Source organism: Xenopus laevis, chromosome 3S (genome assembly GCF_017654675.1).
Source record: "Xenopus laevis strain J_2021 chromosome 3S, Xenopus_laevis_v10.1, whole genome shotgun sequence".
Classification (NCBI taxonomy): Eukaryota; Metazoa; Chordata; class Amphibia; order Anura; family Pipidae; genus Xenopus; species Xenopus laevis.
Genome location: NC_054376.1, coordinates 42,992,276 through 43,014,628, shown reverse-complemented (window position 1 = coordinate 43,014,628; position 22,353 = coordinate 42,992,276). Strand labels below are relative to the sequence as shown.

The 22,353-nt window shown below is 38.9% G+C and overlaps 1 protein-coding gene across 1 annotated transcript in view; it reads right to left on the bottom strand.

Annotated features, from left to right (window-relative positions):
* The window catches only part of agbl1.S (AGBL carboxypeptidase 1 S homeolog), a 244,719-nt gene that overhangs the window by 139,764 nt on the left and 82,602 nt on the right, over positions 1-22,353 (bottom strand). Inside the window, exon 18 of the mRNA XM_018255312.2 lies at positions 3,040-3,220. Coding sequence (XP_018110801.1) covers positions 3,040-3,220 — 181 coding nt within the window. The remainder of the gene's footprint in view (positions 1-3,039; positions 3,221-22,353) is intronic.

Genomic DNA, 22,353 nt, shown 5'->3' with positions numbered 1-22,353 from the left:
TGCCAAACTTTGCTCAGTAAAAGTTGTTAAGGTGCTATAGAAGTCAATGGGAGATGCCCTGATGCTTTTAATAAATTCAGACTTATTTTCATACTATCACTCTTAAAAAAGTAAAAGATGCCAGCGTTTTTTGGGACTTAGAAAAAATGTAAAATATTTTTGGACAAACTCCTATCTATTGTATTGAACTTCGCCTGGTCTGACCAGGCGAAGTAAAGTCTGGCGCAAGAGGTAATGTTCAGTAAAATGCGCAAGTTAGTGAATTAGCGTAGTTAGGTCCCTTCGCCATAACTTCGTCTGGCGTAAGGGTGTGAAGTAGCGCTAGAGTAGGTCCATTTCGCTAGCAAATTTACGCCAGCACCCGTTAGTAAATCAGCGAAGTAACTAAAAGAATTTGCGAATTTGCGCTAGCGTTAGCCGCTTCGCGCTTTAGTAAATTTGCCCCTCTGTGTGAGTTTGCATTTTTCAGATGCATGCAAATATAAATAAAGCAGAACAAGTTAATAGGAGAACAGAAAGCTTTGATGCTACCATCACAGTTTAGATAACTTTTTTAATGTGATGCATCTGGAAAGGGAATACTTGAAACTTTTTAATTTGGCAACAGGCTTATATGATTATACACCATCTATTATTGATGTTTATTGAGACAGAAATGCAGTTCTGTAGTTGTTTAATTAGTAGCCCTAATGCAAGACACAAATTGATGCAATGCTTTTGGGTTTCCAGAAGGTAGTACTGAAAGATCAAACTGTCTCTTATATACAGATCTATTTAAGAGACAGACTGGATAACTAATGATTTCTCTACAGGCTACACTATTATTGTTCAACTAGTGGCAGGTAAAAAAAACAGTTATTTGCATTTTTAAAAATGAATATATACTGTGTGATTAGAAGGTATGCAGATACACAGGCAAACATCTGTTAGAGTATATACTAGCACACAAACAAGAAAAAAACCCTTTAACTTAAAAAATTTAAAATAACTCAAGCTGTTCCGAGAGACAAATCAGCCTAGATTTAGTTCTATTAGATTAGTTTGTAAACCATTAAAAGTCTTCTGTACCCTTTCTGGCCTCGTTTTTATTTTTAACAGCTAATTAAATGAGAATTTTCTCATGATCCAGAAATGTAGAGATATAGAAATAGCTGAATTTATCACATATCATATTTCCATAAATTCTTTTTTCCCTCTACACAATTATTCAGTAGTGAGTGACAGGTGGGGGTGTAATACAGCACATATTTCAGTCAGCTGAGATAGTTGGACCCTCTATTGGAATTTAAACCAGTAAGGCAGCCAAGAGGGTTCTGGTTAATTTGGTATTCCCTGCCTTCACAAATGTGTTTGTTCAATTTCAGCAGCATCACTGACTAGTTAGGAGACCTTTATCCAAAAATATCAGAATCCTCCTCATATAATGCTTTCTTTATCTTCAATTCTTGGCCTAATTAATGAAGATACGTTCATAGCTCTCTCTAATACCTAAGTAAAGAAAAATTGTTGCCCTGGCTGAGTATCCTAGTCTCTCCTGTATTGCCTTTGCATACTTCCAGTCCTGCTTCTACTGTATGTCCATGCCATCCTGTCCTGTTTCTACACACTCTCTGCCTATGACTGATTGTACATCCTCTCTGCCCTGTTCTATCCTCATAACCCACTCTGTCTCATGCTCTCCCTTCAGACCTTTGTTGGGCCAGCCTTGTCTAGATACTTCCAAATCCCCTATTGGGCCTTAACCTGGACTGCCTTTACCATATAGGTACCCGAGGGTCTTGAACTAGGAAGACAGCTTTAGGGGGATAGCACTCAGTCGCTTACATAATAAAAGAGTGCAAAGAGAAAAGTGATTGTAGGACTGGCTAGATTAGGGGCGACTTTGATGCAACTGTCCAGCTTGTATATATTGCATTGAATGGACAATGAAACTTAGAGGCCCATTTACTTAGCTCAAGTGAAGGAGTAGAATAAAAAAAACTTTGAATGTTTTTTTTTGGTTACTTCAACCTTCGACTATGAATCGAACGGTTCAAACTAAAAATCATTCGACTATTCGACCATTCGATAGTCGAATACTGTCTCTTTAAAAAAAAACTTTGACTCCCTACTTCGCCACCTAAAACCTACCGAGGTGCCATGTTAGCCTATGGGGAAGGTCCCCGTAGGCTTTCTAACATTTTTTAGGTCGAAGAAAAATCGTTCGATTGATGGATTAAAATCCTTCGAAACGAACGATTCGAAGGATTTAATCATTCGATCAAACTATTTGCGGTAAATCCTTCGACTTCGATATTCGAAGTCGAAGGATTTACATTCGGCAGTCGAATATCGAGGGTTAATTAACCCTCGATATTCGACTCTATGTAAATCTGCCCCTTCCTGTTTTGTTTAAAGAGGGGGAATTTTAGTAGATCTATAAACAAATGTCTCAATGTCCTAAATATATCACGGCTCAGTGCTGAGGACCACTTGTCTTTGTCTGTATACATTTTGGGGCCACACCCTCAGCCCAAGGCTAATGCCACATAGGACTGAAAATTGGCCTGCTGGAATACGCAGGACGAGAATCAGCCCCTACACTGGTATTAGTTTCCTATCCTGCCTGTGCCCAGAACAATTGTGTTGGCCCAAGTGCTGACATTGATGGATTTTGCCACGAGAGTTCAAGCTCTTGTGCTTATTTTCCAAAATCCCAACTTGTGTCTGCATCTAGTCTGGCATGAATGTTCCAGGTACAGGCTGGACAGGAGGCTCATACCTGCATATGCTGGATGATTTTCAGCCGTGTGGCATTAGCATAATGGTTAAAAATGTTTAGTTGTGAGAAGATAGACAGAGAGACTAATTAAATTAGTTGTAGCATGTAGCATTTCTATGATAAAAGTTATTTTGTAGAGCCAGTAACAATGTGCAGTTATGTGCAGCAGTTTGCATTCTCCTGTAATTAAATAGCCCCGCAGAACATGCCTAATAATTTATGACCAAATGACTGCTAATTACATCAGACAACATCGTAGCACAAACGTTTTTCCTTACTTTCCATTGATTACTCCATCTGGATTCAGCATTGGGACAATCTTGAAGATGAACATTTCTCGCAGGATTTCAGCAATGGGGTCACTGCTTGTTAAAAATTCCAATGTTCCTTTCATCACCCAGCTGGCATTACTCTCACCAGGATGCACACGAGCTGTGAGTACCATATATTGACGGTTCCCTGAAGTGATCAGATGACAAACAGAAAGAAGAATATGTATTTAATATTGGAATGTTAGATGCAACTCCACCAACAGAGAAATGCTAACACCGAGGGGCTAGGAGATTTAGTTCAACAACATGTAGTGAGTCACAGGCTGCCTTTCCCTCGTGTACATATAAATGTTAACATTTATGTTTCAAATCTGTATTCCACTATTGTAATGAGGTTTATAGATTCTCACTATTGAATAAATCTTACCTACATTTTTCCATTAACAGTACATGTCTTTCAACAAATGAAAAAGTCACTTGTGAGTTTATAAATATCTTTAAAATGTATTTTATTATTTATATTATATTATTTATTATTTATGGATTCTGACAACTGGCGACAAGAACTTCTACATGAGATTGTTAGAGTCGCTTCAGCAAGTTCACTATTATTTGCAAATTTTTTTCCACTCTAATTTATTTAGTATATGCCGTGTGGAGACAGATACATTAGTCTACTATATAGGTCATTCGTAGAAGAGAGAGAAATGGGAAGAAGAGGAGGAGCACATAAAAGCAGGAGACATATATAAAAGAAAGAACAGAAAAGAAAGAATAGCCAAGAGATGCTGTGGGTAGTGATTAATACAAGTATGGCAACTAGAACACATTATGGATTTAGGAACCAGAATGTTTTTTAATTATTATAATTCAAAAATCACTGCCTGATGCAAACCAAGTATATTTGCTATTTTTATGATTATTTCATTAGCAGAATTTTTTTTTTTTTAAAGAAGACGTTTTTACACTTAAGGTCCCCATAGATGCAAAGATTTCTCTTGTCGAACGACCAATTTTAGGGAAGTCCGACCAATCCTTCGAAATTATTGTGCGGTTAGTGGGATTCGAACGATCGTACATCTTACGATTTTTCGGCCGACATCTGTCGGGAAATTGATTGGCCAGGTCAAAAAATCTTTGTCAGTCCCAGTGCAATCTATCTATGTTTGCAGGTCCAAGCAGGCAGCTACTGGCAAATTGGTCTTTTCAGTTGATGGTAAATTCGTACGCTCGTACAATTGTTCCGAGAAGATCGTGGTCTCACGATCAGGATCTGATCTTTTAAAAATCTCAACATCGATGGCCAGCTTTACCCCCTTTCCCTTTGTTTGGTCATGCTCCCCTTAGCACATAACAATATTACATCTATGTGGTTATGTAGTTCCCTGGATATCCAGAACAGTAATAAAGAAACCACCCCCAAATATAACCACTGCATTAGAGACTTATGAGTAGTGATGGGAGGATCTGACCTGTTTCACACTTCCCTGAAAATTCGCAAAACACCAAACAATATTAGGACACGGGTCAGAAGAATAAAGAGAGTAATGAAGATTAGTGATAGACGAATAATGGCAGACACTAATTCACAACAACCTGCCACATTTTGCGGCAAGCAAATTAATTTGTGAAACTGAGAAAACAATTGGCCGGCGAAAAATCCGCCATGTCAAAAACGTGTAAAAAGTGTTGCTTTAAAATTATTCGGATGCCCATTGACATTTGGACCAAATAGTCGCGCGTTTTAAAAATTTGACATTCGCTTCAAAATTGTCGCTCGCATCAAAATTGAAGTGCGTTAAAATTATTTTGACACTCAACAAAATAATTTTGGCGCCCATTGACTTCAATGTGTTTCACAAGTTTTTCGCAGTTTTGCGGCACAGATTCGCCCATCACTAATGAAGATAATTAGTGTGTGTGTGTGTGGCAGAAGACAGATTATTCATGGGCCACCACATACCCTCTCTACCTAATCAAATGGAGATCTTATGATGGACTACACATGGGATGGCTAACTTCCTATTGTTCCAATTATTTCTGAACAATCAAAACATTAGGAAATGAAGAAGAGCTACAAGAGCTGTTCGGCCTGGTGCACCCACAGATTATACTTTCTAACCTGCCTCGTTTTGTAACTGACCAATATCCATTTCACATGGATATCAGTCAGGCTCAGGGGCCCCGTACCTGTACTGATAATCATAAAAAAAACTTAATTCAAAATATTATTGGCACACGTGTGGTCAGCTTAAGGAAAGGCGGAAGTGTCCAGATCGCCCATTGGCGCGCCTGTCTCCAAGATGGGATCCACGTGGGCTGACGCCGGTGTCTTGACGCCAATGTGATGACGTCATGCACCTGACACGAAAATTCTAGGTCACGGTTCAATGCCTGATTATAGGAATTGCTGAATCGTGTTCCTGGGTTCCTGACCCCCTATTAGACCCTGATTCTGATTTTTGCTGCCTACCTTATTTGAACTCTTGCATGAACTTGACTACGCTTATCGCTGACCCCTTTGGATATCACAAACTTGGACTTTAACCCCTAAGCTTCCTCCTTGGTCCGGACTTCTCCACTAGGAGCCGATAGAGACAGTCAGAGACAGACATATACAGTACACAAGGACAGCAGAAAGGAAAATAGGTGGAGGTCTGGGAACCTGTCAAAGTAAAAAAGGCAAGGAAAATAAATCAAGCAGAAAATCAATAAGGATGCAGGTGACTGGGGATTTAGGGTGATGAATAGTATTGTGCAAAGTGATAAATGAGATGAAGGGGATATTTTGATAGATTTCTGCATTGCTAACTGGGGGTTTGCTTTATTTACCTCTTCTGTACCATAAATATCATTCAACAATTATTTGCACTTTTTTTTTTAATAAAAAAATTTAATATATTCTTTGGTGTGATGACTACTTAAACATTTCGGGGCAGATTTACTAAGATCGAGTGAATAATTCGAATGGAAAAATATTCGAATTTCAAAGTATTTTTTTTGGGTACTTCGACCATCGAATTGGTTAAATTCGATCGAATTCGATCGAATTGAATGATTCGAACCATTCGAAGTAAAAATCGTTCAACTATTCAACCATTTGATAATCGAAGTACTGTCTCTTTAAAAAATACTTCAACTTCATACTTCGCCACGTTAAACCTACCGAGGTGCAATGTTAGCCTATGGGGACCTTCCCCAGAACTTTTCTATGTTTTTTTTTGGTTGAATAAAAATCCTTCCATCGATCGCTTAAACAATTTTATCGTTCGATCGAAGATTTTTATTCGATCTTTTCGCTTAAATCCTTCGAATTCGATATTCGAATTCAAAGGTTTTTACTTCGAGGGTTTTTTAACCCTCAAAATTCGACCCTTGATAAATCTGCCCCTTTGTCTTTGCAGTGTAAAATATCATTACTTACTCAAAGTTTGTTACAGATAAAACATTTTCCTGCAGCCATAATAATGCCTTTTAATTTTAGAACAAATGGGTCCTAGCCTTCAAAGCAATATAATTACTTTGTGAGTTGCATTATATGAGATGCATCACTTCCGGCATTGCCCGTGGCATTTATAACACCATTTGAGTTCTATATGCTTGGTCTAGTCAGTAGCAGCTACTGACCCAACGCTCAGTAGGAACCCTGGAATTAAAGTACACAATGTCCATGGTGGTGGTTGTAATCCCTAGTATTCTATCATTAGTAGGCACACCTTTGCATCTGTTTAAAAGAGTCTTTCTACAGGTGTGTCCATCACAAGTATTCCTTCAAGATGAACACAATTCAAAAAGAAAATGGAAGTGTCCTGTATTGTATTAATTCAGTGACACAAAATGCTGAATTCTTGTAATCTCTTATTTAATGAATAATCTTTTTTATGATGATAAATGTATACAGTTTGCTACCAATTACATTGAATAAGGGCTTCTAATAGACATATGACAACAGACTGCTATTCATTATGTAGGCAGTGCATCTTATTGTTAGAGCTAGTGCTTCACGGTGAATCTAGTCTGTTATATTTGTGAAACAGAAAGAGCACCTGTTCCCCACAACAAGGCCTGGGTACACTTTTAGAGGTGTTATTTTTCATTTTTCTATTCATTATTCCCTTGCACCTATCAGACATGGATCTGCAGCCCTGACTGCATGGCCAGAATGGAAGGGCTAGAATTAGATTCCAAATTAAGTGAATCAAACAGCTCCAGGCAGTAATTAACAAACTGCAATGTGTTTTAATTAGCAGTGTAAGCACATTACATGTTTCTGGCAGGGCCCTTTATCAAATGTACAAATTTCGAGGCATTATGGGATTAAATACCTTCTTGTGGAACAAACCCCCACACACTAAACCTCTTAAAGTGATTGTGTAAAAATACAAACACCATTTTCATACATAATGTCCATTAAGTCGAATAGTATCCATTAATAACAAAAGTCCAATCCACGGAGGCTGCATTTAAGGCCTGTCCTTGGATATCAGTCCACAAACAAAGCTTAAGGTACTGCCAAGAAAGGGCTAGTATTAGCAGGCAGCAGTCACAGGAAATAATGTTTGCTTATAGATTATACAAAGACTAATAAATAATTATATGTCTATTATATATTCCCCCTGTGCTACATATATATATATATATACATATATATATATATATACATATACATATATATATATATATATTTTTTTTTTTTTTTTTTTTTCTTCTTCTTTTAAATAAAATCACTTTTAAGTAATGAATGACCCTAAACCGGACATGTTTAAATGGTTTCTAATGGTGTTTGGGATGAGTAATCTAATGCATATCCTTTGGCTATTTTATTCCTTTGCTATAATTGTGATTTACTGCTATTTAGCAGCCATGCACCAAGTTAAATGTATGAGACAATATAGCTGCTGCACTGGATGGGGCTCCAGAGAACCCCTAATTGACAACAGCTGCATGTGGAATAAAACAAATACACTTTAGAAGTGTTTTATGTTTTGGAATCGATTTTTACATCTTTAACAGCCTTTATCTCTAGTCTACCTTGAATTAAAGTTTGGTATATTGATTATGAGGTCACATTACAGATATGCTGCTTGTTTTTTTCTTCTGCTGAAGCAACACAACAAAATAAGAAAGAAAAAAATAAATGGGCAAATACAGCTTCTGTCTTTAAAGTGTCTCATGAGGAGTCCAATTTAGTTAAAGTTTAGGGCCCTATCTTTCCACATGTTGCTGTATGTTGAATATGCTACAGTCGGTCAATACCTATGCTTCAGTAACACAACCGAGGATGTTTTGTGCACAAGATTTAAGGCTAATGTGCAGAAGAGTCAAGTATTTTTTTTTTCTGTGGAATTAAAAATCCCACTGTGGGTTCACACAGAGGTGCAGGTACAGTATACTGTAGTTGGGTTGATAACACGTTGTCCACATTAAGCAATGATTGGAAACATTTTGGGGGCTTTTAACGCTTTTTTCAAGAAGAAAAGTTGCAGAATGTCTACTAAAAGCTGTCAGCTGTCCTTGTGTGATATAAGTAAATATAAACACACTTATCAGAAGATCATGGATCAATGAAACACCAAATTATAAATAGTCTTAGTATGCACTACAAATGTTGTGTTTTTGTGGTATCCTGGTATGGAAGGCTTACATTCACATGTTACAATTGTGATTACCTTTAATCAGTACCTGAACCCTCAGAGCCATTAACTGAAAAATGAACAGACAAATTATATCTCCCACAATCCCTTGAATCTACTCCCCTTAAGGACCCATTTCCCAGCCCTATCATGGCCCTATCCCTCCACATTTCCTTCTGGTCCCAAGGGCCCTGAAGCAGATGTAGGAATAGTTGGAAATTTTTTACTATAAAATCCAAATTTTTTGTGAAAAAAAAAAAATTTGAATTCTTCAGGGGTTTATTATACCCCAAGGATGGAAAACGTTTGAATCCAAAAATCCGGCATCTCAAACCTGCAAGGTTGTATATAATTCAATGGGAGAAGTCCAGAATATATCCTGATCTGCGCTGGGCTTCGTGCACAAATGCAAAGATTTCGTGGTTTGCGGGCCAAAAAAACGGAACACATTTTTGGATGATTTTCATGAGTTTTCCGAGTTTTTTCCCGAACTGGAATTTTTCTAGAAAATGTATTGATAAATAACAGGAAATAACCCGTGTGGACTTGGTCGGAGTATATTTCAGAAAATAATGGGATGAATTTGGATTTTGATAAATAACCCCCTAAGACTAAATAATATAATAATGTACTGATTTGAATATGTGTGTAATAGATTATTATTATTTAACCTTAAACCCTAATTACTTCTGTGTGACTAACATAATCATCCAGCACACAGAATTCTATCTGTCAGTGTTGGCTTTGATGGAAAGGGGGGATATCCTTTGCAATTGAATAACATTGTAACTAGTGATGGGCGAATTTGAGGCATTTCGCTTTGCTGAAAAATTTGCGAATTTCCAGCGAAATTCGAGAAACGGCGCTGGCGTCTCGGGAATTCGCCCCTGCCGAATAAATTCGACCATCACTAATTGTAACACTATTTAAGGCCACTATGAACAGAGTTATCTACAGTAAAACTTACAATAACATGTATACTGCTCAATTTACAAGCTTGTTATAATAGTCCGTAAAGTCTTGTTATGACCTATGTATTGCAGCTAAATGCCAGTTATCTGAACTCTACCATGGTTATACAGCCTGTCTTTCAAACAATATACCTTTTTTTCCAAGACAGACATGTAAAAAAGGGAATAGGTAATGATTTTGAGCCAAAGACTCCGTATTATACTTCAGATTATACTTCACATCCCCTTTCTGCATGCTGTAGAGATAATAATTGAAATGTGTAGTAACCTACATAAAATCCTGTGGCTTGTTTGCAAGACTTTTGGTTGCTCAGCAACAATTTGTGAATATGATTGAAATATATTGCTTTGAAAAACACAACTACTGAAAATAAGCTGCAGCAAACCAGACTCGCCACAATGCACTAGTTCTAGGTGTACTGAAATCATTGACCACAGAATAAAATATGCAAGTTCTTGGAGAAGGACATAAGTTTGAAGTGAGCAATTTAGTGATGTTGCCCTGTCTGGTGGTGATGTAGTTGCAGAAAGGCTTGGAGCAGCCCAAATGATTTCTTGAACAATCATAATATCCAGTACAAATAAAGTTTTTTTATTATAAATATGTGTATTACTCTGTGTGTGTGTGTGTATATATATATACTGTATATATATATATATATATATATATATATATATATGTATATATACATATATATATATATATATATATATACTGTATGTATATATATATATATATATATATATACATACATACATATATACATACAGTATATATATATATATATATATATATATATATATATATATATATATACATATATACACACACACATTTATCATCTGGGGTCATTTAGAAAACCGATGTAACTATGTAACCCAAGACCTACAAATGCATAGATATATTAAAAAGAAATTAAGCACGGACTATGATCAAAACGTTGCTGATACAATAGCAGAAATAATTACGTGGGCTCAGAATACTGAACAGAATTATGATGGTTAAATTAAAGCTATTGCAATCATTTTTCTTCCAGTTATTTTTATAATAAAGGCCAGAGATTAAGTATTGTTAATTAGCCTAATATATGTATATAAAAAACTGTATTAAAGCAGAATAGATAAAAATGTCATGCAAGGAGTCATGCAGTAGACAGAATCCCAATCTCCCCTGATACATTAAGTGCAAGTGCATGTATTCCTCCATGGGAGCCATAGAATTACCATCAGCCTGGATCTGCAGGTAATTTTTGGGTTGCATCACTAGTCGAAACTGACTTGCATCAAGTAAACTAAACACTAATGGCATAATAACACCATGTGCCAGAAGCAATGCCTTTCCAACAAAACTGCAACTTCTATGCAATTTACCAAAATGGATTATACTTTGTATCAATATTAGTGCAGCAAGTGCAAGCTTATTTGGATGCTAATTATGCTAGAACTCTGAGAAAATGTTTGCTTTTTTTCACACTCATACTGGTATAGTTTTAACTAAAAGAAATTGTTTTATTTTTCCCCAGTTTCCATGGTTTTCTTCTATAAACATCTAAGTAAAATGCTTAATCTGGCTGCAGACAGACTAACCGTTCAGCCAGCATGTGATGACTGCTACTATGGCAACAATTATGTCCGATAGTAGAACGTAAGAACAGTGGCCTCATGGGATGACCAGCTTATAGCATAGTAACATTACACTGTGACATTGTTAGATAAAGAGAGAAAGAGAAAATTACTAAGAAAAAGGAATTATTTCACCAAAGAAATAAATATCAGGTCCATGGGAAAATGTCAACATCATTAGACACAGTCAGCTGAATATATTGTATAGGTATAAGATCAGAACCCATTATCCAGAAAATTCCAAAATATCTCCATTGAGTCTTATTTAAACAATCAATTCCTGATTTTGATGTATCTCTGTAGCTCTGCAAAATACAGAACATTTGTATTTGATGGTAATTAAAATAGCATAGATCAATGTTGATGTTATGCATATTAATAGCCTGAAGGCATGGAACTCCAAATGATAGAAACATCCTAATTCTGGAATGTCCCAAGTGTTCCTGATAATACACCCCTTTATATAAAATGTAAAGGATTATATATACAGCACGTTTTATCATGACATCTCATTATAGAGAATTCACTGTGCTGTTGGTCACCTGAGTTAAAAAAACTAGTACCTTTACAATTGGTTTAAATTTGTTAGCAGTGTATTAAAATATATTAGGGCTCTTATGGATTTGAAAACCATTTTTTGCCCCATGCACCATTGTTTCCCCTAGAATTTCATCGTCATTTGAGAGCAGGAATTGGGTGCAACAGCACTCAGTTCAGAATAGAAGGCACTGAGTGCAACTATACGGAAATGCGAACAATGCAGCACCTTAATGAAAGTGGTCTTAAAAGCAATTCTCTGCAGAAAAGAGTGCAACTTGTCACTGCATCTGTGAACATAAAATGAGCCCTATTGTTTTGGTATTCTTAAAGAGAGTATAGTCTGACTAATTCACCAAATTTTAACCTGGTAGTAACCCATATTAGCAAATGCATTGGCTTACATGAGTTACTGCTAGGGTCGCCACCTGCCCGGATTTCACCCTTACAGTTCCGGTAAAAGGCCCTGGCCTAAAGCGGCAAAATATTAGCATGCCACCCAGCTGCTTTCTGAGGAGCACTGAGGACGTACAGCTCCCCAGTGCTCCGGCACATGTGCTCGTGGGGGGGGGTGCAGACGGGCTGGGCACTAGAACCTCGCGGCGTAGGGGCGCCCGTGCAGGAAAACTGCCACTGCTCTGTCCCCCTGCCAATTTTCCGGCCCCAGCAAAGGTGGGAACCCTGGTTTTTATCTAGGAGCAAATTTGCCAAGTGTTATTTCTCACCATGGGAAGTTTCTTGCTGAGACTGATTGGAAGAAGAAGCAAGGCAACAATGGGTGTAAAAAAAATTTTTTTTCTTTTACAAAACAACATTTTTCCTAGAGCCGACTACTTGCTGACATTTTTGCTGTAAGTAAACTGTTGTAATCAAGTCCCTAATCCTGCCTTTGACCAAAAACCTCTTACCATCCTAATTTGGGAAATGATCACTATTAAGGTGCAATTTAGTTTCAAAGCACATCATCATTTGTTTGTGGGAAATGCAGGTTTTGTGTTAAAGGGATGTGCTATAATTTCATGAACTCTTCACTAACCCAGAATGACTTTCCCCATATAAATTATAAACAGGTGCAATTTCTAAAAGATATATGTGACTTATATTAGCCTAGATAGAAAACTTTGAAAGTTACTTTAGAGTCATAATTGCTATAAACACACTTCTGAGGCCATTTAGGCATTTACTTGCCTTTTTTTTTTTTTTTTTTTTGATGCCCCAACAATCAGTTACTTTGACGCAATATTGCAATAGCAGTTTATTAATGGGTTTATTAATGGGAAGTGTTTCGGCATTTTTTGACTATATTTTCAGACTAGAAAGCCAAATCAAAACATTGATAGGACACAAACACATGTAATTACAATGTTATTAGCAACTTGTTTCCTAAGGAATCTACTCAAGCATCAAAACATGAGACATTTTTTCTCAGCGCAAATTTATTCCAGTTAATGCATATCTGGTTGCAATGGTTTCCAAATCTTTTCTTAATCTTATCTGTGCCTTAAAAAGATTAGCACATCTTATCTGGCTCTACCAAGCAAATGAAAAACAGGTGTAATATGTTGTCTCGATCTCGCCCTAAGCATCTGGAACCTATCAGGAATAGATTAACCATGCTAATAATTCACTGATGTTTGATGTTCAGCCCTAAAGTAGAGGTGACTGGAGAGTCAATAAAGATTAACTATTTGCTTTTCATTGCCTTCTGTTATTTCGTTTTCATCTGGCTGGGGAAATATCAGAGATGAAATTATCAAGATATATTGCTTTGCTTTCAGATAGTTTCTATTGTCTTGTATCATCTTTCCCATGGAGCTCATTTCTAAATTGGATAAGGATGGACCCTGCTGATAATGTTGCACAAGTGCAGTTGCTTCCAGCTAACAACACCATTAAATGGCCTTTCAAGTAGCATATTTAGAAGAAAAATTAACTCCGCAGAAATTGAACCCTTTAGCTTAGGGTTACCAAACCACTTCTAAATTCAGGGATATTTCTAATACATGAATGTTGCAGGGTGGCATAGACTGCATTTTAATTCATTTTCAATCAGTTCAGCCCTACTCGATACATTTTCTAGATGTGTCCTGACTTTTCAAGTGATCTGATAACTAGCAGTGCATCGAATCCAGGATTCGGTTCGGGATTCTGCGTTTTTCAGCAGGATTCGGATTCTGCCTGGCCGAAGCATATGCAAATTAGGGGTGGGAGGGAAATTGTGTGACTTTTTGTCACAAAACAAGAAAGTAAAAAATGTTTTCCCCTTCCCACCCCTAATTTGCACATACAAATTAGGATTCGGATTCAGTTCCATATTCGGCTGAATCTTTCGCGAAGGATTGGGGGTTGGCCAGAATCCAAAATAGTGGATCTGATGCATCCCTACTGATAACCCTACCTTAGGGTGGTTTGGGGGTGTAAGGCCTTAATACTCTGTGGCCTTTGAATGTCAATTTGCTAAAATTATTAGGATCTGTTTTACCTGTAACTGGAACAAAAAGACTTTTGTAGCCAAATAAATTGGTGGAAATTCAAAGCTGAAATGCTTAGTTTTAATAGAAACAGGGTTTGTTTTGCATGAAAGTGCTAATAAATAATAATTCGGAATTAATTGTGTCATGCTGTAAATGACACTGCACCATGCTATCATGCCCACTGATAACATTGTAGTGTTCTTTAAAGAATAATAATTCACTGCTGAGACACAGGCAGACTAAGGTATGATCGACTCACATAATGGATGCATTGGCATTGGCCTAGGGGGAGAGATTTAAAGAAAACAAAGGCAGGCAAACCCAGGTCACCCTGTCTCCAAGCATTCCTATTTATTAGCCTGATGAGACACAACACAACAGAAAGGCAATTCATCTCTGGCACATGGCATCATGTATTGCTTTCTTTGTCTGAGATTACACTTCGCTTTCTATCCTTAACCCTATGTATGTCATTGCTTTTTTATAAGTGCCAATATGGGAATAACAAAAGGTAGACTGATATTCCACTTCACTATCTATTCTTAATCCTATGTATTGCTTTTTTACAAGTGACAATATTGGAATAGCAAAACGTAGACAATCGATATTAGTAAGAACAGGGACCTTTGATTGTCATGCTATTTATATTTTCATTTGCCCCAACTTCATTTTTTTAAAATGTTATCATTTTATCTGGATTTTGAATTAATGATAAACTGTTCAGTTTCTGGTAGTGATGGGCGAATTTGCGCTGGAAAATTAGCAAATTTCGCAAAACGGTGAAAAATTCGCAAAATGGCGCAAATTCGCTGTTTTTGACGCCGGAGCCTGTTTTTTTGACTCCGGCGGCCGTTTTTTTCGACGCTGGTGAATTTTTGGCTCAGAATTTTCGTGGGAGTTTCGCGAATTCATTCGCTGGCGCCGAATCGTGCAAATTCACCGCGAATTCGCGCCTGGCGAATAAATTCGCCCATCACTAATTCCTGGTTATTTCCAATATTTGGGTTCAATTTATAGTATGCAGCAGGAACATGGGCCTGTAGCTTCCATTGGTTACCAGAAAAGCAATCCATATGTATTTTGCATGACAAATTATATGTTGATACACATACTGAAAGGAGAAGGAAAGGCCTATTTACTTGGGGGTGCCAAAAGTTAGGCACCCCAAAGTGAATGTGAATACATACCTCAGACCCCAGGCCGGTGCTTCTATCAGCAGAAAACTGCACTTGTCCAGGGTTCTTCCAGTGAGCACCAAGGAGCTATCGGCTTCATTGTTTCTTTAAATTTCCCGGGGCAGACGCATGCGCAGTAAAACAAAATAGTCGGCTTGGTTAAAGTTTAGGCTATCTGCTCTACTGCGCATGCGTACCCGGGCAAAGAAAGAAGAAACCGGAAGCCGTTCGATCGATGGTGCTTGCTAAAAGAACCCCCGGACTCGTGAAGTTTTCTGCTGATAGGAGCTCCTGCCCAGGGTTTCAGGAAAGTATATACCAGTGATCCACAACCAGTGGTTGAGGAGCAACATGTTTCTCTCCATCCCCTTGGATGTTGCTCCCAGTGGCCTCAAAGCAGATGTTTATTATTGAATTCCTGACTTTGAGGCAAGTTTTGGTTGCATAAAACCCAGATGTACTTCCAGATTCTCAGTGAGGAATCTCATCATCCCTAGGCCCGTGAAGTATGGGTAAAACCGGCAGTGGCCATGTTGGATAGGGGAAAGCGCGCCCTGCGCATGCACAAGTTCCCAGCGGTCATTTTGTTTATGGGCAAGAACGCGGAATGGCCGTCTCAGAGCGTGCCAAATGATCCTGACCAGCTGTTGGTGACTAGGAAGGTGGAACAGGTGCCTAACAGGCTCAGGCCTTATTTAAATGCCAGCCACACGAACCAGGGGTTAGCTGCCCAAAATTACTCGATCCTGCCTCCTGCCACGCTGCTTGGATCCTGCCATACTGCGGTTTGCTGTATCCAGACCTGTGCATATCCAGGTAACTAGTGGCTCTGGTATCAGGGGTTAATTAACCTTTTTTGGCCATCCATGTTTAATTTGCAAAATGTTTTTTAGGATGGATTCTGATCCAGAACCTGCTGCCCTCAGAAAGACTGCTTCCAGTAGTAGGTAAAAAAAAAAATATTTTTTAGTGTATTTACAGATATATTGCCAGTCCTGAAGGATATTATGTTGTTTCTTTCAGTGTGACCCTTACTCCTACGGGAAAAGAAATGAAGAAGGTCATAAAGGGATATTCTTCCACACAGAATTGTGGGACTCCTCTGCTAGATCCTAGCCATAGGATAACTTGTGCAGCCTGTGAGCTTCCTCCGATGTTAAACAAAAGATTGTGTGAATCATGTCGAAGAACTGCGGCAATTTCAGAAACCTTGGCAGATCAGGACATGCTAAATCTGATCAAGACAACAGTAAGGGAAGAGTTAAAGTCCTTTAAACAACAGACAGCAGAGGAGTCCACACAGAATTGTGGGACTCCTCTGCTAGATCCTAGCCATAGGATAACTTGTGCAGCCTGTGAGCTTCCTCCGATGTTAAACAAAAGATTGTGTGAATCATGTCGAAGAACTGCGGCAATTTCAGAAACCTTGGCAGATCAGGACATGCTAAATCTGATCAAGACAACAGTAAGGGAAGAGTTAAAGTCCTTTAAACAACCAACATCTTTTGAATGGCAGATGTCAGATAATGAGGAAGCCGGACCAAGTGGGTTAGTCTCTGGAGAAGATTCACTGGAAAGTGAAGGTTGGTAAGAAGAAGATGATTACTCCACTTCCCTAGATACCTCCATTATTGCTCCCCTTATCAGAGCAGTAAGAGAAGCCTTATCTCTGAAGGATTCAGAACCCATATTTTGGGTTCAGTCAAAAGATCAGCAGACCATTTTCATATCCATGAGGAGGTCAAAGCTTTGCTGCAGTCAGAATGGGAACAGATGTCTAGATGAGTTTCAGTACAAAAAAAGTTCCTCAAATACTATCTGTTTAAGGAAGAGGGTGTAAAGAATTTATGCAAAGTCCCTATTGTAGATGCTCCTGTAGTTCATCTTTCGAAATGTACGGCCCTTCCAATTGATGACATAGCTACTCTTCAGAATCCCATGGATAGAAGAATGGAAGCTGAATTATGGAAGCTGAATTAAAAAGGGCTTTCACAAATGCAGGGGAAATTTGTAAGCCAGCAATGGCAAACATCTCTTAGCTAAAGCCCTAGAAGTCTGGATTGAAAATGTAGAACAGACTCTCAGAGTAGGAAGAGATAGGAAGGATATCCTTGAAGGATTGGTGGAACATAAGCTAGCAGCAGCCTTCCTCACTAATGCAGCTGTGGATATCACCAGACTAGCTTCAAGATCCATGGCCTTATCTGTCTGTACCAGAAGAGTGTTGTGGTTAAGGCCCTGGAAAGCAGACACAGCCTCCAAAATGGCTTTGTGTCATCTGCCCTTTCAAGGTCAAATGCTATTTGAGAAAAAGTTGGAAGATTTAATTTCCAAAACTTCAGTAGGCAAAAGCCAGTTCTTGCCACAATCCAAAAAGAGGAAATATCCATTTAAACAATCAGGCAGAGGAGGAAATGCCTTCAGAGCCCAAAGGAACACTTCAGACAATCGGTCCTTTCTTAACAGACCCGAAGCTCCAAAACACTCCCAGTGGAGAGGAGGCCAGACAGGACTATTCAGACAGGCTAAAGGGAAGAGCCTTCCCCTTCCTAAAAAACAGTTCTGATGGTCTGCCAGCCCAGGGGTTTTGTGTAGGAGGCAGATTGGCGGAGTTCCAAAATTCTTGGGCGGAATCCATCAGAGACCAGTGGGTTCTGGAGGTCACAGACTAGGTTACAGATTAGAGTTCAAAGAACCCATCAGAGAAAAATTCTTTATTTGTTCCTCAAATCCTCAAGAGAAGAAAAAAAGGCTGGCCTTAGCGGATTGCATTCAAGATCTTCTGATACAAAAAGTCATTTCCCCAGTGCCAGAAGAAGAAAAAGGCAAAGGAATTTATTCCGTCTTCTTACTAGTGAAAAAAACATCCGGAAAATGGAGACCTATTCTGGATCTCAAGAAAATCAACAGATGCTTACAAGTAAAAAATTTCAAAATGGAATCGCTATCCTCAATAAAAAAAACTCCTTATCAACAGGAGACTGGCTATGCAGCATAGACATCCAGGATGCGTACCATCATATTCCAATATATCCCCAGCACTTCAAGTTCCTGAGGTTTGCCGTTCAGAAGAAGCATTATCAATTAATCACCATGCCTTTCGGGGTCGCAACAGCTCCCAGAGTTTACTCAAAAATAATGGTACCCCTAGTTGCCCACCTAAGATTGATGGGAATAAGGATATTCCACTCTTTGGACAATCTTTTGATTGCGGCTCAATCCAGGGAAAAGTTGTTAAGGGATTTGCAGATGGTCATCAATCAACTAAATTCCCATGGTTGGTGTCTGAATCCTCGAAAAAGTCAATTGAAACCAACCCAGTCTTTCCAATAATTAGGGGCTTGGATAGACATTGCATGGAATTCGAAGTCTCTCTCAAGAAAGACAGAAAAAAATAGCAGTTCAGATGAGGACCTGTCTGGGAAGGAGGGCAATTCCGGCACGCCAGTTTAAGTCAATGCTGTCTCCATGTCGGCATCAATAGGGCTGGTACCTTGGGCCCAATGGCACACGAGAATTCCTCAGATATCATTCCTCAAGCAGTGGAAAAGAGAGAGTCTGAATCAACAGATCATTATCAAAGAAAATGTTAAGAAAGAATTAAGATGGTATTACCTCTTTTCCAGTGGGCAGAACTTCACTTAGTGGACATAACAGCCATACATATTCCAGGCCCACAAAACAAAACAGCAGACTTCCTAAACAGAAAAAGTCTGGATTATCATGAGTGGGAATTAAATCAAGACATATTTCTCTCCATAGTGAGGAGGTGGCGAGCTCCCTCAATAGACCTCATGGCAACAATGAGGAATACCAGGTGTCATAGATACTTTTCCAGGAGAAAAGAAGAAGGGACAGAAGCAGCAGATGCCCTGGCTCAGATGTGGAATTCTCCTCTAGCTTACATATTCCCACCAATTTCCCTAATTCCGAAAGTCCTTCAGAAAATCATACGGGGAAAAGTGGAAGTGATGGGAGTATTTCCCTTTTGGCCTTGCAGGCCCTGGTTCACAATCCTACAGGAGCTGGTGATAGACCATCCATGGAGACTTCCAGAAATGGAAAACCTACTACACCAAGCAGCGATGTGTCATACGAATCCCTCAGGTCTGAGCTTGGCGGTTTGGAGACTGAGCAGAAAAAACTAAGGTCATGGGAGCTATCAGATGTAATAGAAACTCTTCTCAACTCTAGAAAAAACTCAACCAATGCCAGATATTGAAAGATTTGGGAAAAATTTCAACTCTGGTGTAGATCCAAAAAAAAACAACCCAATTTGGTAGCACAAGTCTTGGGGTTTCTTCAATCCAGCTTGAATAAAGGATTCAGCCCTTCAACTCTAAAGGTTCAAGTATCAGCCTTTTCATCAATTTCAGGTTGATGGGCCCTTCATCCACTGATAGAGAGGTTCTTCAAGGCTACCAGAAGATTGGTTCCAAATAAAAGAAGGTGTTGTCCCCAGTGGGACCTGCCCTCAGTCTTGGGGATTATATCGGAGTTTCCCTTTGAACCCCTGCAGGATGTTTCCTTATGGAACCTTACACTAAAAGCACTTTTTTTAGTAGCCATCACTTCGGCAAAGAGGGTAGGAGAAATACAATCCCTGGCCCATGATTCTACTAGTCCGATATTCCACCAGATAGAGTAGTTATAAAATTCATACCGAACTTCAAACCAAAAGGTTATTTCCTCCTTTCACGAAGAGAATGAATTGAATCTTCCCTCCTTAGACAATGAAGATCCCAGACTAAAATTTCGATCCAGTAAGATGTCTGAAAGAATATGTCACAAGGACAAAAGACATTAGAAAGACAGATAGACTGTTTATAATCCCAGGAGGTAAAAGGAAAGGATTAGCAGCATCCAAAAGTACCTTGGCTAGAGGGCTTATTCATTAATGGGCAAAGCAAGTCCGCTACAAGTAAGGGCTCACTCTATAAGAGGCATTTCAGCTTCATGGGCAGTGAACATGGGCACACCAATGGAAGTGGTCTGTAGGGCAGCTTCTTGGTCATCTCCGCACACATTCATATCCCACTATAAAGTGGATGTGCACTATAAAGTGGATGTGGCAAACTCAGCAAGATCCCAGTTTGGTAGAAATGTTCTACAATCTGTTTCAATCCAAAAATAAACTAAACTTTTGCAATATGTCGGATTGTCAGGAAGGTTATTATTGCCCTCCCAGTTCGCTTGGGTACTTCCAAGGCGTAGCTGACATGGTGTGGCCAGGGAAAAGGGAAAATTACTACATACTTACCGTGATTTTCCTTTCCTGGCCACTAACCATGTCAGCAAGTTACTCACCCCCCACCCCTTTTACGTTACTAAGACAGCTTGATACTAGACACCAGTTACTGGGCTGTGGGGCTATTTAAAGTTTATTGGGGTGGATCCTACTGTATGGAGGGTGGGGAGGGGCTTACCCAGGCGTAGCTGACATGGTTAGTGGCCAGGAAAGGAAAATCACGGTAAGTATGTAGTAATTTTCCCTTTTCCTCTATGACCCTCTCATCTGCCGCTTTTTCATTGTCCCCTGTGTCTGTCTCTTCCACCGATTTTTAATTTTTATATGTGTCTGTCTCTTCCCCAGATTTTTCATTTTCCCTGTGTTCCTCCCTTCCCTCATTTTTCATTTTCCCATGTCCCTCTCTTCTGCCGATTTTTCATTTTCCCGTGTCCCTCCCTTCCCTCATTTTTCATTTTCCCCTGTGTCTGTCTCTTCTGCCGAATTTTAATTTTCCCCTGTGTCTGTCTCTTCCCCCGATTTTTCATTTTCATTTGTGCCTGTCTCTCCCCCCGATTTTTAATTTTCCCCTGTGTCCCTATCTTCTGCCGGTTTTTCATTTCCCCTGTGTCTGTCTCTCCCTCTGATTTTACATTTTCCCCTGTGTCTGTCTCTTCCCCCGATTTTTCATTTTCATTTGTGTCTGTCTCTTCCCCAGATTTTATATTTTCACCTATGTCTGTCTCTCCCTCCGATTTTTCATTTTCCCCTGTGTCCCTTTCTTCTGCCGATTTTTAATTTTCCCCGGTGTCCCTCTCTTACTCCGATTTTTCATTTTCATTAGTGTCCCTCCCTTCCCCCATTTTTCATTTTCCCCTGTGTCTGTCTCTTCCTCCGATTTTTCATTTTCCCCTGTGTCAGTCTCTCCCTCCGATTTTTCATTTTCCCTCTCTTCTGCCTATTTTTCATTTTCCCCTGTGTCTGTCTCTTCCCCAGATTTTTCATTTTCCCTGTGTCAGTCTCTTCCCCAGATTTTTTATTTTCCCCTATGTCCCTCTCTTCTGCCGATTTTTCATTTTCCCCTGTGTCTATCTCTTCAGGTGGTGAAGTGAAGAATTTTGCCGCAAATCTATACCTGCCAAATACATTTGCTGATCACTAATGAGCTGGTGAGAGTGCAGAGATGTGCAATTTAACTGGTAAAAGGGATGTAGGATTTAAATTATAAGGATATACTGTCCAGGTTAGGGTTGTTTTCTCTGTAAGAAAAAAAACTCTTGCAAGGGGACATAATTACTCATCACAAGTACATTAAAGGACATTATAGACAGATAGAGGGTGATCTTTTTTCCCCATAAAAAGGATCACTTCACCAGAGGTCACCCTGTAAGACTAGAGAAACAGAACTTGGTGAGGAGATCAGAGAAATTTTAGTATCAAGGACGCTGATAAGTTCTAGTTTCACTCTTCAATAAATATGCCCCTAAAAAGGTTAAATAATACAGTAGATGTCTGCAACAGTATTCCTATTTGCAGAGAATTATGCATTCACAGAAACCCCTTGCAAGAATTAGAATCTATCCTGGGACCTGTATAATACATAAGTTTTTGCTGGGTTCTTAAGCATTTTGCTAACTTGAATAAACTGATCACTGACAGAGCTTTATTTTCTCAACATTA